The sequence below is a fragment of the Suricata suricatta genome, chromosome 5 (assembly GCF_006229205.1).
Source record: "Suricata suricatta isolate VVHF042 chromosome 5, meerkat_22Aug2017_6uvM2_HiC, whole genome shotgun sequence".
Classification (NCBI taxonomy): Eukaryota; Metazoa; Chordata; class Mammalia; order Carnivora; family Herpestidae; genus Suricata; species Suricata suricatta.
The window spans coordinates 81,708,459-81,723,134 of NC_043704.1; the positions used below are offsets into that span (position 1 = coordinate 81,708,459).

The 14,676-nt window shown below is 37.4% G+C and overlaps 1 protein-coding gene across 3 annotated transcripts in view; it reads right to left on the reverse strand.

Annotated features, from left to right (window-relative positions):
* VPS8 (VPS8 subunit of CORVET complex) overlaps positions 1 to 14,676 on the reverse strand; it is a 238,633-nt gene that overhangs the window by 166,304 nt on the left and 57,653 nt on the right. For all 3 annotated transcript variants that reach the window (XM_029939720.1, XM_029939718.1, XM_029939719.1), the window contains one exon: positions 180 to 226. In XM_029939720.1, coding sequence (XP_029795580.1) covers positions 180 to 226 — 47 coding nt within the window. The remainder of the gene's footprint in view (positions 1 to 179; positions 227 to 14,676) is intronic.

Sequence of the window (14,676 nt, forward strand, 5' to 3'; positions counted from 1 at the left end):
AAAAAAAAAAAAAAAAAAAAAAGAAAAAAAAATGAAACGCACTGAAAAATGTTAAAGACTCAAATTTCTGTAAATTAAAACTAAAAAAAAAAATCCGAATTCATAATAGTAAATTGCAACACAAGCAAGAGGCAATCTGGGTTCAAAATAATTGGATTTGACAGGCAATGTATACTTACTTTCGCTGTAGCAGCAGGCAGTAATCAACTATGACAGGCACCATGTCCTGAAGAGAAACCATAAAGAAAGCATCACAGCTCTGTCCCTTTGTCCCCTGGTTAGACAACACATACTCAAAGGGGTCTGCTTAAGACACTGATAGATTGCTGGGAGAATATAATTTTATACCACGCTTTATACCATGTCTTAAAAATGTGAAGACATCTTTACCCAGTAATTCTATCTGGAAATGTATCCTAAATACATTTAAGAAAAAAAACTGGGGACACCTGGGTAGCTTAGTCGGTTAAGCATCCAATTTCAGCTTGGGTCATGATCTCACGGTTTGTGAGTTCAAGCCCTACATCGGTCTCTGTGCTGACAGCCCAGAGCCTGGAGCCTGCTTCAGATTCTGTGTCCCCCCGCAACCCCTCCCATGTTCATGCTCTCTCATAATAAACAAACATTTAAAAAATATAAGGAAAAAAACCTGTTTAATGCATTAAAGTATTCACTGCAACCCTGTAACAGAACCATCAGAAGAGAAAGGAAGAAATTGCAATTAAATACACATACAACATGGGAAAACAGTTAAGTAAATTTGCTTTTTAAATAAAATATTAGGTAGATTACAAATTTATAAAGAGTTTACAATAACATAACAAATACTAGGTGACATCAATATGTATTTTTATCTCACAACCTTATAAAGAAAATTTGCAAAGGAAAAGAAAAAAAATACATCAAATTGATAATAGAATACAGCAGGTCCTGGTGGTGGCTCAGGGGATTAAAATTGTCCATATTTTGTCACAGTCCTCCAAACTAGCTATTTTAAGGTTGACTTAACTTCTTGGTTTCAAAACATTTTGATTGCTTTAAATTCATCTTGTACAGACTTGTACAACTCGATGGCAACCCATCATTTTGGCCTTTTTCAAGAGAAACAGTCTGAGGGAGAAACAGAAGGTTATTATTACTGGAAACTGTCAAGTAACCAAGCATTAGATTTCAGAGGTACTCTTTTATTTTCTGCTGGCTGCAGGGAAATGGTTTCCTTTAAAAAGAAGGCAGGTTCTAGGTAGAAAAAATCCCACCGGGGAGGAAGGCACTATGTGAAGAAGAGAATACGATATGCTAACACTTGTTTGACAAAACAAATAAAACCGAGGAACCCTTATTATCTGAGAAGGGTATCAGAAAGATTACAACCCTAAAAGGATTACTTTAGAACCTTAAAATGTTATGAAACCAAGAAGTTAAATCAACCTTAAAATAGCTAGTTTGAAGTGACAAAATGTGGATAATCTTAATCACCTGAGCCACCACCAGGACTTACTGTATTCTATTATCTGACCCATCCATTCTGTTTCCTTTAGTCACCAATATTTCCTTATAACAAGATTTGAATAAATTTTTTTAATGTTTTATTTATTTTTGATACAGATAGAGACAGAGCATGAGAGGGGGAGGGTCAGAGAGAGAAGGAGACACAGAACCAGAAGCAGGCTCCAGGCTCTGAGCTAGCTGTCAGCACAGAGCCTGATGCAGGGCTCGAACCCACAAATGTGAGATCTAACCTGAGCCGAAGTCGGAGGCTTAACCGACTGAGCCATCCAGGCACCCCTACAAGATTTAAAATCTTACTGAGATTCTTCAAAAACACAAACTAAAATAACAGAAAAGTGTTAAATCATATTAAAATCAAGTGAAAAATGTTAATGCTATAGCAGGTATCAGCCCTGCATGAGAGTATAGTGGGCCAGATAATCTGAAGAGGGGGAGGGGGAATCTGGGGGAAATTTTGATATTCCCTACAATACACAGCTGAGTTCCTAAAAAAGTGAAGACAAAACTCAAGAGTCTAAAAGTGAAAAGGGAACTGAAAATCAAAGCCATAAGCCCAAAGCTGTCAGAGACGGTCTTACACATTTGTTGGTCTCATTAAGAGCTTGGGTTTTATTGCCAGAAAGCTTTCTCTAAAAATATTCAAAGAAAGAATACCAGAATTAAAGGTTATATATAAAAACAATAATAAAAGTGATACATATTGAATTGATAGCCTTAAGTCTATAAGTTGACATTTTTTGAACACTCCAACAGCATCAAAATATACATTTTTCTCAAGTGCACAGAACATTTACTAAGATAGATGATGTATTTTAGGCCATAAAACAAGTTTCAAATTTAAAAAGATTTAAGTCATACAAAATATGTTCTCTGCCCACAACAGAATCAGAAATTAACAAAATAAAGAATGACAAGATGACATCACTATAGATTCTTCAGATATAAAAAGAGGAATTAAAATGTCACAAGCAACGTTTTCCCAATAAGTTTGACAACTGATAGGAAATGGTCAAATTTCTTTAAAGACAGAAAATACCAACCCTCACTCAAGAAGAAATAGAAGTAATACATAACCTCCTAAAAATTTGCATTTGTAGTTAAATACCTTCCTATAAAAAAACTCAAGGCCTTGATACTCCTTTTAAGTTTTTATTTAAATTCTAGTTAACATATAGTGTAATACTGATTTCAGTAGAATTGAGTGATTCATCACTTACAACACCCAGTGTTCATCACAACAAGTGCCCTCCTTAATACTCATCATCCATTTAGCCCATTTCCCGCTCACCTCCCCTCTGGGAACTCAGTTTATTCTCTGTAGCTAAGAGTCTCCTATGGTTTGCCTCCTCCTTTTCTTTTCCCTTTCCCTATGAAAATTTTGTTTCTCAAATTCCACATATGAGTGAAATCATATGGTATTTGTCTTGGAATTATTTCACTTAGGATACAGTCCAGCTCTATCCACACTGTTGTAAATGGCAAGATTTCTTTCTTTTTGATGCCTAATATTCTATTACACATACATATACACACATACCACTTCCTTTTTATCCATTCATTAGTCGAGGGACATTTGGGCTCTTTCCATAGTTTGACTATTGTTGATAACGCTGCTATAAATATGGGGGTGCATGTGACCCTTTGAAATATTTTTATATTCTTTGGGTAAATACCTAGTAGTGAACATAAATGTGCTTATAAAAGAAGATAATACATCAAAACCACATGAGTTTCTCCCAGGTATAACAGGTTGGTTTAACATTAAAAAAAAAACCAATCAATATAATTCACCATATTAACAAGTGAAAAAAGAAAAACTATATTATCATCTCTACAAAGAAAAACAATTTGACAAAAGCCAACAATATTTATATTTCTTAGGAAATTAAGAATAGAAATTCCTCAACCTTACAATGATCATCTTTGAAAAACTATAGCTAGTAGATATTTATAAATCAAAGACTGATGCTTTCCCAGGAACACTAGGAACAGACAAAGATGTCAACTTCCAAAATTTCTATTCAACATCATACTGGAAGTCATACTGGAGCCAGTGTAATAAGGCAAGAAAGAGAAATAAAAGACTGCCAGATTGGAAAAGAAGAAATAATTCTATTTTTATTTGTAGACAACATGATAATCTATGTACAAAATCTGGTGGAATATACAAAAAAAATATCGAACAAGTTTAGCAAGGTTGCAGGATGGAAGATCAATGTACTAAAATCATCTGCATTTTTTTTTTTTACATTTTATTTATTTTTGAGAGACAGAGTGTGAACATGCGGAGGGGCAGAGAGAGAAAGAGACACAGAATCCAAAGCAGACTCCAGGCTCTGAGCTAGTGGTCAGTACAGAGCCTGATGTGGGGGTCGAACCCACGAACCCTGAGATCATGACCTGAGCCAAAGTTGGACGTTCAACCAACTGAGCCACCCAGGCACCCCATTCATCTGCATTACTATATACTAGAAACAAGCTGAAACTGAAGTAAAAAAAAAAAAAAAAAATTTACAACAGTGTCAAAAATAACTACCAAAATGGAAATAAAAGACATTCTCTGTGAACCAATATAAAAAGATTTCCAAGTTATATTAAGCAGGAAAATAATACAAAATCACAAGGAAAAAATTTGTGTTAAAGAAGGAAAAAATATGAATGTGCAGGTGGTTAAATCTGTGTACATTTGCTTGTATTTATGTAAAGAAAATCTGGAAATCTACATCCAACTTTAGTAACAATGGTGAAAGGCAGGTGGGAACTGGGCAGATGGCATCAAGGTGGCAGACTTTTCACTGTATACATTTTTATACTTTGACTTCTTAAAAAAAAAAAACTTTTTTTAATGTTTGTTTATTTTGAGACAGAGTAAAAAAGAGCAAGTGAGGGAGAGGCAAAGAGAGAGGGAGAGAGAGAATCCCAAGCAGGCACTGCCCTGTCAGCTCAGAGCCTGATACAGGGCTGGATCTCATGAACTGTGGGTCAAGAGCTGAGCCAACAGGCACCTGGGTGGCTCAGTTGGTTTATGTGTCTGACTTCAGCTCAGGTCAGGATCTCACAGTTTGTGGATTCAAGCCCCACATCAGGCTCTGTGCTGACAGCTTGCAGCCTGGAGCTTGCCTCAATTCTGTGTCTCCCTCTCTCTCTGCTCCTTCCCTACTCACGCTCTGTCTGTCTCTCAAAAATAAATAAACATTAAAAAATTAAAAAAAAAAAAAGCGGGGGGGGAACCTGAGCCAAAGTCAAACCTTAGACACTTAATGGACTGAGCCACCCAGGCACCCTATACTTTCTGATTTTTGAATCATACAAATGTATAGCTAACACAAAAAAAATTGAAGGACACAGGTAATACACCTATGTTTAATTGACCTCAACACTATAGAAATATCTGGCTAGAACGTTTAGACAAGGATATACACAAACATGTATAAGCCATATTTATATAAGCTATATTTATATAAAGCATCTACTATAGACCAGGGCCATTGCTAGGTGTTAATAATACAGATTTAACAAAGCAGACATATATTACAGTCTGGTACAAAGATTTTTAAAAATTAACAATGAAGGATCATGAAAGTTATGAGGGAAATATGAAATGCCAAGGAAACATACAGGAAGGAGGCCTAACTTAAGTCTGCCTTCCTTGGGATGGGACATTTAAGTGAATACTTGAGAGACAGCAGAGACCAAGCAAACTATAGGGATGAATGTGCCATCCAGTGAGAGGGACAGTAACTTGTAGGAGTCCAGACATAAGAGACAGCAGAGAACCTTGAGGACTGAGACAGACGGTATGACCAGAGCATGGAAAGAGAAGGCTGGCAGTAGGTGACGAAGGGACAATGGGCAAGATTCTGGACTTTATTCTAACATAATAGAAAACCACCAAAGGGGTTTTAAGCAGACAAGATTAAAAATTTAAGAATTGTGGCAGTTTTACAAGTGGTTTAGAGTCTCCGAATACACGTGTAGACTACTTTAATTACTTCTTCGCAAGTCTCTACTATATGCCACTGGCCAACTTTCATGCCCTGTAGCACTTCTTAGTTCTCTTGGCCTAAACTTTCTCTAATTCCAAATTTCTGTTCACTCCCTTCTTTTTCTTTATCCAAGAAACTTTGCAGTGCCTTGAAAAGAGTACCCATGGAAGACTCCCATTTCCAGGGAAGTAGACCAGACCTATTTTTCCCTATCTCTCCTATAAATATAGCTAAAATCCCTGGACAATGTATACAACACAAACATAAGACTCTGAAAGGTGGAAGAAGAAGGCAGACCTACCAGGGATCTCAGGACCTAAGGAACAACCTGGTGGTGAGCTCCCTGGTTCCTTTGTACCATATATCCCAGACATGGGACAGCAGAAGATTGGCAACCTGGAAAGGCCTCGCACACATACAGAAAAAGGCTCAATAAAAGCTACTCTCTCTAGCCAAGAAAAACAGAAAAGAATCTATCAAAACAAAACAAAACAAAACCTTGTAAAAAAATATCTATTCTGATCAAACACCACAGAAAAAACTATGCCCACACACCCACTATGATGGTTAATTGGATGTATCAAGTTGGCTGGACCACAAGGTGCCTGAATATTTGGTCAAACATTATTCTGGTGTGTCTGCGAGCATATTTTTAAATGAGATTAACATATAGGTCAGTAGATTCAGTAAAGCAGATTGCCCTCCCTAATGCGGAAGGAAAGTCTGCTCCTCTTGGGTCTCAAGCCTGCCAGCTCTCAGGCTGGAACTACATCACTGCCTCTCCTGTTCTCAGGCCTTCAGAGTTGGACTGGAACTGCACGTTAGCTCTTCTGGGGCTCCAACTTGCTAAATGAAGATTTTTGGACTTCTCGACCCCCCAAATCAAGTGAGTTAGTTCCTTATAATCTCTTTATTTATATATTTAGTTACATTTTATGGTTGAAGCAAAAATTGTAATACTGTGTGATGTGGTTCTATATACGCATAAAGAAAGGGGGGGACATCTCTATACCTCCCTATTGGTTCTGTTTCCCTGGAAAACCTTGGCTGATACACTCACCCATGCCAGCAAAAGCTGTGTGGAAAACCTAGATTTCCACTCTCCACAGCACATAACAAGGTACCCCAGTCCTCCCTCTGCTGAGCGGGGTGTTATTAGAGAAGTGTATGAAAGTTGGGATTTTCAGTCCTAAGAATGCAGGAACAAACCCCTACTGCTCCCCCACGGGGAGTGCTAGTGGAAGTCATGTAATGAGGCCCAATGGAGTGGTGTCAGAGGAAACTTATAAAAGAATCAGAACTTTCAGCAATGCCCAATCCAGCAGTAGTGAGGCTATTCTCACCATGTGTCAATGGAGGCCCTGTGGGGAGCAGCACTGAGACATTCCTAGCCCTAACTAGTCAGTGAAGTATCAGAGGAGGCCTAATAAGGGGCAGGAACCCCCATCTCTGTCCAGCAGTGAGGAGGAGCACCCTCTATCAGTATCAGTGGAGGTTGAGAAGGAAACCTATACTTTTACCCCAACCTAACAGTAAGAAGGTAGGACCCCTGCCCTTATCAGAGCAGTATCAGAAGAAAGCAGCTAAAACAAAGTTTAAATAAGATCTGGAGTCTCACAGTAAGATCTGGACATCCACAATGTCTAGATTTCAAAAGAAAATCATAAATCATACCAAGAACCAGAATGATCTCAAACTGAATTAAAATGTGATAATCAATAGATACCAACCCTAAAATGACACAGATGTGAGAATGACCTAACACAGATTTTTAAAACAGCCAATGATAAAACTGTCTTGATAAGTAATCAAAATCTTGAAACAAATGAAAATATACAAAGTTTCATCAAAGAAATAGAAGATATAAAGAACAAATGAAAATTTTAGAACTGAAAAATACAATAACTGAATTTTTTAAAAAACTCAAAGGACTCAACAGCAGAACAGATGGTTCAGAGGGGAAGAAAGTGAGTGAACAGGAAGAAACAAACGGCAGAAATTTCCAATCTGAAGAAGAAAACAAGCTGAAAAAAAATTAAATGGAACACTCAGGGACCTGTGGGGCTAGAACAAAAGACCTAATGTATCGTAAAAGTACCGGAAGAAAAGATAGAGGGTAGAACTGAAAAAGTACTCACAGCCATAATGGCCAAAAATATCCCAAATTTTGCAGACGATATAAATACACAGATTTATGTAAATATGATCAGTCTAAAGGAATCCACACCAAATACATTTTCAAGCTTCTGAAAACTAAAGACCCAGAAAACCCCAGAAATTGTCGAAGTGGCACGGAAGAGATGACACCTTAGCTACAGAGACAAACAACCTGAGCGGCTGGATCTCCCATTAGAAACCAGGGGGGCCAGGGCAAGTGGCAGAGCAGTGTTTTTCAAGTGCTGAAAATAAGTAACTGTCAACCCAGAATACTAACTCCAGTGGAATATTTCTAAAGAATGAAGGCAATCAAGACATTCGACAACGAAAAGACTCTACTGCGAGCAAAACTCCCCCCAAAGACTGGCTAATGAAAGTTTTCTAAACAGAAAGGAAACAAGAGAATGGACACTCTGGAACACTGAAAGAAGATGATAAGCAAAAATAAAGGGTAAAAGTTAATAAACTTTTCTTGTCTTAAGTTTTCTTAAATTTTATGGTTGAAGCAAAATTACAGTACTAATCTAAATGAAGATTAGAAAGTGACGGCAACTCAGAAATAAAAAGCAGCAAACTACTGACAGATGCAATAACCTAGATGAATCACCAGAAAATTATGCTGAGTTAAAAAAAAAAAAACCAATCCCAAAAGCCTACTTACTATATAACTATGTATATAACTATTTACATAACATTCTTGAAATGACAAAAATCATGGAAATGGGAATAATTAATGGTTGGCAGGGCCTAAGGAGGGTATTAGGAAAGAAGTTGTGGCTATAAAAGGGCAAAATGAGGGATCCTTAAGGTGATGGAAATGTTCTGTATCTTTATTATACTGGTCAAAACTCTGCTTATACAATTGTACTACAGTTTTACAAGATGTTCCCACTGGAGAAAACGGAGTTAAAGAAACCTAGGATCTCTTTGTATTTCTTAAAATTGAATGTAAATTTACAATTATCCCCAAACTAACTATCAAAATTAATGAAAAGATAAAAGAGGATACAGATTGTTCTCATGCCTGTCCCTAACTGTTCTCAACTCACTTAAACAGATAGAGCTAACCCATCCAAATTAATGCTTCCAATCTGGCTTCCTGAAGAAACCAGGTCTTTATCAATTTTGAACATTTAGAACTATAAACAAGATAAAATACTACTTAAAGCCAAATCTATTTCCATATATTAAACTTGCCCTTCCAGAATCTAATTATGAAGAGACAAGGCAGGTTGTCCAGTGGATTATCCCTAGTGGCAATCTCCTAGATGCCTGAAAATAAGTTAGGCAGGACCAGTTAGATCTCCATCTCCCAACTACAAGGACCAAGCACAGACTCAACTTTGCACAGGGTTTGTAGGCAGAACTAGGCAGATGACAGGGGCACCTGGGTGGCTCAGTCGGCTGAGCATCCGGCTTTGGCTCAGGTCATGATCTCACGGTTTGTGGGTTCGGGCCCCGTGTCTGGCTCTGTGCTAACAGCTAGCTCAGAGCCTGGAGCCTGCTTCAGATTCTGTGTCTCCCTCTCTCTCTGACCCTCTCCTGCTCATGCTGTCTCTTTCTGTCTCTCAAAAATAAATAAAAAACAATAAATAAAAAAATGATAAATTAAAAAAAAGAACTGGGCAGACGACATTCCAGGACTAGTATACAATCACCTTCAGCCGCTGCTGCCCAAGCTCAGATGATCACCCCACTTAACCAACAAAAAAGACTGCTCTCACAAGAGCCCTAAAAGAAAGGAGAATGGAAAAGGACAGGTTTCTGTCTTTAAAGCAAAACCCTCAGTCCATGCAGCCAGATGTGGTCTGGAGAGACCCATGCCTCTCCACAGGATACTGAGAGATCAAGGGCCTACATGCAAACTTCCGACCCTTCTGCCTGTGCTCTGTGCTGCTTGCGGCTATGTGCCTTAAGTCTTTCTCAGCACAAACACAGTGAGCAACACCTGCTTTGAGAATATTCCTCTTAGGGGTGCCTCGGTGGCTCAGTCAGTTAAGCGTCCTGCTTTGGCTCAGGTCATGATCTCACAGTTCATGGGTTCGAGCCCCATGTCAGGCTCTGTGCTGACAGTTAGCTCAGAGCCTGGTGCCTGCTTCACATTCTGTATCTCCCTCTCTCTCTGACCCTCCCCTATTCCCACTGTCTCTCTCCGTCTCTCAAAAATAAATAAAGGACATTAAAAAAAAAAAAAAAGAATATGCCTCTTAGTCTCAAAAGCTTGCAGAATGCTTAAAAAAGTGGCTGGCTTTTTGGTCTTCAAAATTAAAATCAAAAAAAGAAAAAGCAAGTATTTCTCTAATCTCTTCTTCAATGCACAGTCCTTTCAACTGACCTAGGTGAACTGCTTCTCTTATTGGATATTTGTGTATATTTAAAACTAAAGAAGGCAATATAGATATGTGAATAAAACACTGAACTGATAGAAAATCTAAATTTAAGCCTGTCAATTGTTTGAATGAGTGAATAGATCATTTTATTGCACTGTGACTATCCTACCATCTGCCAACTGAAGATATAATCTCTGGTTTTCCCTCTTTCATAAGGATGATGTGAGAAAAAATGAGCATAGATTGCTTTTTGGAGCAACAGCATTCACATAATTTATATTCTAGAAGTCAATCAGGCAATGAAAACTGCATTGTTTGAATATGATTCAAAATTAACAAAACGTATAATGAATATGTATGTATACACATGTGTACATAAACGTATATACATACGTAGGTATATAACATAAATATGTGTGTACATACATATTCATTGTAAGGTTTGTTAAAAATTTACATATATATTTGCATACATAGATGCACGAGTATATATATACATATACACACACACACACATACACCAAAGTACATAAACATTCCTAAACACACACATACACATATTCAGCTAGACCAATAGATCTTTCTCTGTGGGCTATCAGAACCAGGCAGCTGTATTCCTGCATTAGTACACAGACACCACGAGTAGCTATAAAGATATAGGTATTTCTCTGTATGTGCATGTCTATGTGTGTGCTTTTCCTTTTTTCCCCCCAAGTATGATGAAAAAATAATCTTCTAGGAAAGACTTGACCCCAGAACCAACATTCTAATCAAGCCTCAGGAATAAGGTGATGTGCCTGACACCAATACTTACTCAAATCATCTCAGGGAAGCATAAGTTAGACAAAGAAGGCTCTATTGCTTCACTCTGTGTTTAGCATTTAGAGTCTGTCCACTCTTTGGCATGAACTCCTAATATAAAAACATATGGCAACAGCTGCTATAACAATGGCCTTGAATGATCTGCTGCTCATGGAAGTAGAAATGAAGCAGAGAGGAGAGAGAGCTTGAGAATCCTTAATGTAAGGCTTTAATTTTTTTTTAATTTTTTTATGTCTTTATTTTATTTTGAGAGACAGAGAGTGAGCGGGGGGAGGAGCAGAGAGAGAGGGAGGCACAGAAGCTGAAGCAGGCTCCAGGCCTTGAGCTGTCAGCAAAGAGCCTGATGCGGGGCTCGAACCCACGGACGGTGAGATCATGACCTGAGCTGAAGTCAGCCACCCAACCGACTGAGCCACCCAGGTGCCCCAAGGCTTTACTTTTAAGAGCTTTTAAAATTACATTATTTTTCAAATCCTTTTAGCTTGATGCATATTATTAAAATTCTCCATGTTTATTTATTTATACCTCTACCTTATTTCATAAACAAACATGATCAGAGTAAGATAAAATATTCCAAAATACATGATACTGCTTCTATAGTTAACTAACCAGCTTCTGAGTTTAGAACAGTTAGTAGAGAATTCTAATACCAGAGAAGCCAAAGGGACAGTTTTAAGAAGTCAGTAACTGTGTTGAATGCTATGGAGGACCAATAAGATGAAGAATAAAATGGTCCACAGTCATTCAAATATGATTACCATGATCATACTAAAATGAATTCATTTTGTATTTTTATTTTACACATTTCAATATCATGCTAAAATTTATATATTACTTAGTCCTCTCTATTTCAAAGTGAGCTACTTAACAACATATTGGTCTGAGATTACCAAAGAATGAAGTGTGCATGAAACCTAGCAGAGTGTCGGCTCAAAGCTCCTTGTGCCAGACAACCTGGGTGACTACTGTGATTCTGTTTACTGGTTGTTATGACATTAGGCAAGTATCCAACCCTCTGCGTGTCTGTTTATACCTGCAAACATTTGTAAAATGGAGATAAATAATAACTACTCAAGTATATTATGAAGATTAAGTGAGATACTTGCATAGTACATAGTATTAGTCATGATTATGAACATCCATGTTGATTATACTCAGTTTAAACTTCCAAAGTTAGATTTATTTTATTTTTATTTATTTTTTTGAGGGATAGAGAGAGAGACAGTGCGAGCAGGGGAGGTTCAAAGAGAGAGAGAGGGAGACACAGAATCCAAAGCAGGCTCCAGGCTCTGAGCTAGCTGTCAGCACAGAGCCTGACATGGGGCTCAAACCCACGAACTGTGAGATCATGACCTGAGCCGAAGCCAGACGCTCAACCGACTGAGCCACCCAGAGTTAGATTTAAAACATGCCCAAGGGGTACCTGGCTGGCTCAGTTGGTAGAATATGAAACACTTGATCTCAGGGTCATGAGTTCAAGACCCATCATGGGCATAGATACTACCTAAAAAAAAAAAAAACAAAAAACCCAAACACATATGTCCAAGACAAACCACTGTATACAATACAAATACACATTTTTAAAAAATCCATCAACAAATATTTCTCAAATTGAAGGCCACTAAACCAGATGCTGAGAAAACAGTGGTGGCTCTAATTCCTTTTAATCCTACTAGTTACTATACACAGGTTCAAATCCTTCCTCAGATAAATAAAAGCCACAGCCTATCAAAAAAAATTATGAGATCCAAAAGTTACTTTCTATAGTTAAGAAAGAACAAAATATGGATTGATCTTTGGAGAAAGGCAAAAATACTGAGTGGTATTATATATCCTGACTCTAAGGAAAAGGTGAGGCTCATCATCAAAGGTAAAAATTAAAATTGAGGCAGCAGGCATGAGTGCCACCTGCTGGTAAAATAGAAATTCTCAGTGTTGTGACTGAAATAGAAACCAGTCTTACTAGAAATTTTAACTAGATTAGCGGTTATCTGTTTCCAACAATCATTTCTTCACACTGATACAGAAAATCAGATCTTCCCACCTCACAGAGAAAGGCTTTAGTCAGCTGTTCTTCCTCCCTTTATTTCAATACATTCAACAGTAGGAGGCACATAAATCCAAGAGCTGCTTTTTACATTATCCCTGGGTAATTTTAGACTGAAATACACCTCCTAATTTCCACCCACTTATACTAGCCTTCCTTTTGCTACAATACAGTAAACCCCCTATTTCACAGCCCAGCATCAAGAGAAGACAGACATGTTTCCACTTACTCCTCAGATTAAACCACCCCACTATATTTTTTTCAATCGTTTTTTAAATCTCACACCATCCTGGTTGTGGGATGTAGCTTAATCTGCCAGAAGTATCTCAGAGCTTTTATTTCCAACAGATAGCCCAATGGAACTATTACTTACCTTTATCTCGGGCCTTAAAACACTATTAACTCATACTAAATTTGTGGTCAGCTGAAATCTTGTGCAGCTAGATCTTCCCAAACTAGTATTCATGTAATTAAATTATTTGGATCTAATGCAGACTTGATGTTAGTCCTTGCTAAATTTTACTTTGTAACAATTTTCATTCCATTTTGTCAAGATCATTTTGAACCTTGATTCTTGATGCCATCTAAATTTGACAAGCCACTCATTAAATCTTCACCCAAATCAATCATAAAAAAATTGCATATGAAAGAGCCCTAAGATTTAATTAACCCTAAACCACCAAAGAACACTCTTTGGGTAGAGATGTTTATCTAGCTGCAAATCTATTTACTATTTACTCATCTATTTACTGCTTGCCAATCTATTCCAGCCATTAGGATAATAGAAAATTTAGACAAATGTTTTAATGAAATCAAGATTATTCATGATTTCCATGAATATGCTGTCCTCAGATTCCTTTCAAAAAGGAAATTTATGAGTTTAACATGATCATTTTCAAAGGAGCTCATGGAAAACATTCATAAATCACACTATCAGTGGATAGTTTACGTCCCCTCATCCTTTAAAAAAAAACACACACTCAAGATTCAACCAAATTATCTTATGATTAACTATTTAAGATTAAACACTTAAAATGGCAGATTCATACCCAACCATACATGGATCTCATTCATCCTAATGGGCTGAAGATAATATTTTCCAGAAGAAAATTGTCCTCCTGAGTGATATAAATTGTCTCCTCTGCTGCGGCATCCATGCTTAATTGAATATGCTTTATTTAAAAACTGATCCAAAGTTACTTAAAAATTATGAATAGTGACACAGATTGTTCAAACACTATCCTGGGTTATAATTCCACTAAGTTTTGAGATTTAAACAGCCATTATGCAACTATCTATCACATATGATGGGCTTCAGCTTTTTGTATTTTTAACTAGACTTTTCCACTTTAAAGACCATCTCTTTGGTCATGACAATGGAGGCAAAATAAGAAGTATTGTTATTTAGTAGAGTATAGCAATCCAGATGTGGACCCGGAAGCCCAACTTCCTGGATTCTAATCCCAGCTCTATCATTTATGAACTGTGTAACCTGGAACAGGTCACTTAACTTCTCAGTCCCATCTACACATATGAATAGTAACAGTACCCATCTTACACAGTTATGAAAGAATTAAATGTGTTAATTTAATTAAAGTATCATTAACAGTTCCTACCACACAGTAAGCATTAAATGGCTCAGATGTTTGCTGTCATTCTCATCCTTGATCGCCTTTTAACATCACCCTTTCTCGCTGATCCTTTCCTTGTACTTATTCTGAAAACCATATAGAACACTAGTTAGGTAAGAGCTGGGCTTTGAATTCAGAAAGGCCTGGATTGCAGTAGAGACCCCAACACTTACCACCAATGTTACCTTGGAAAA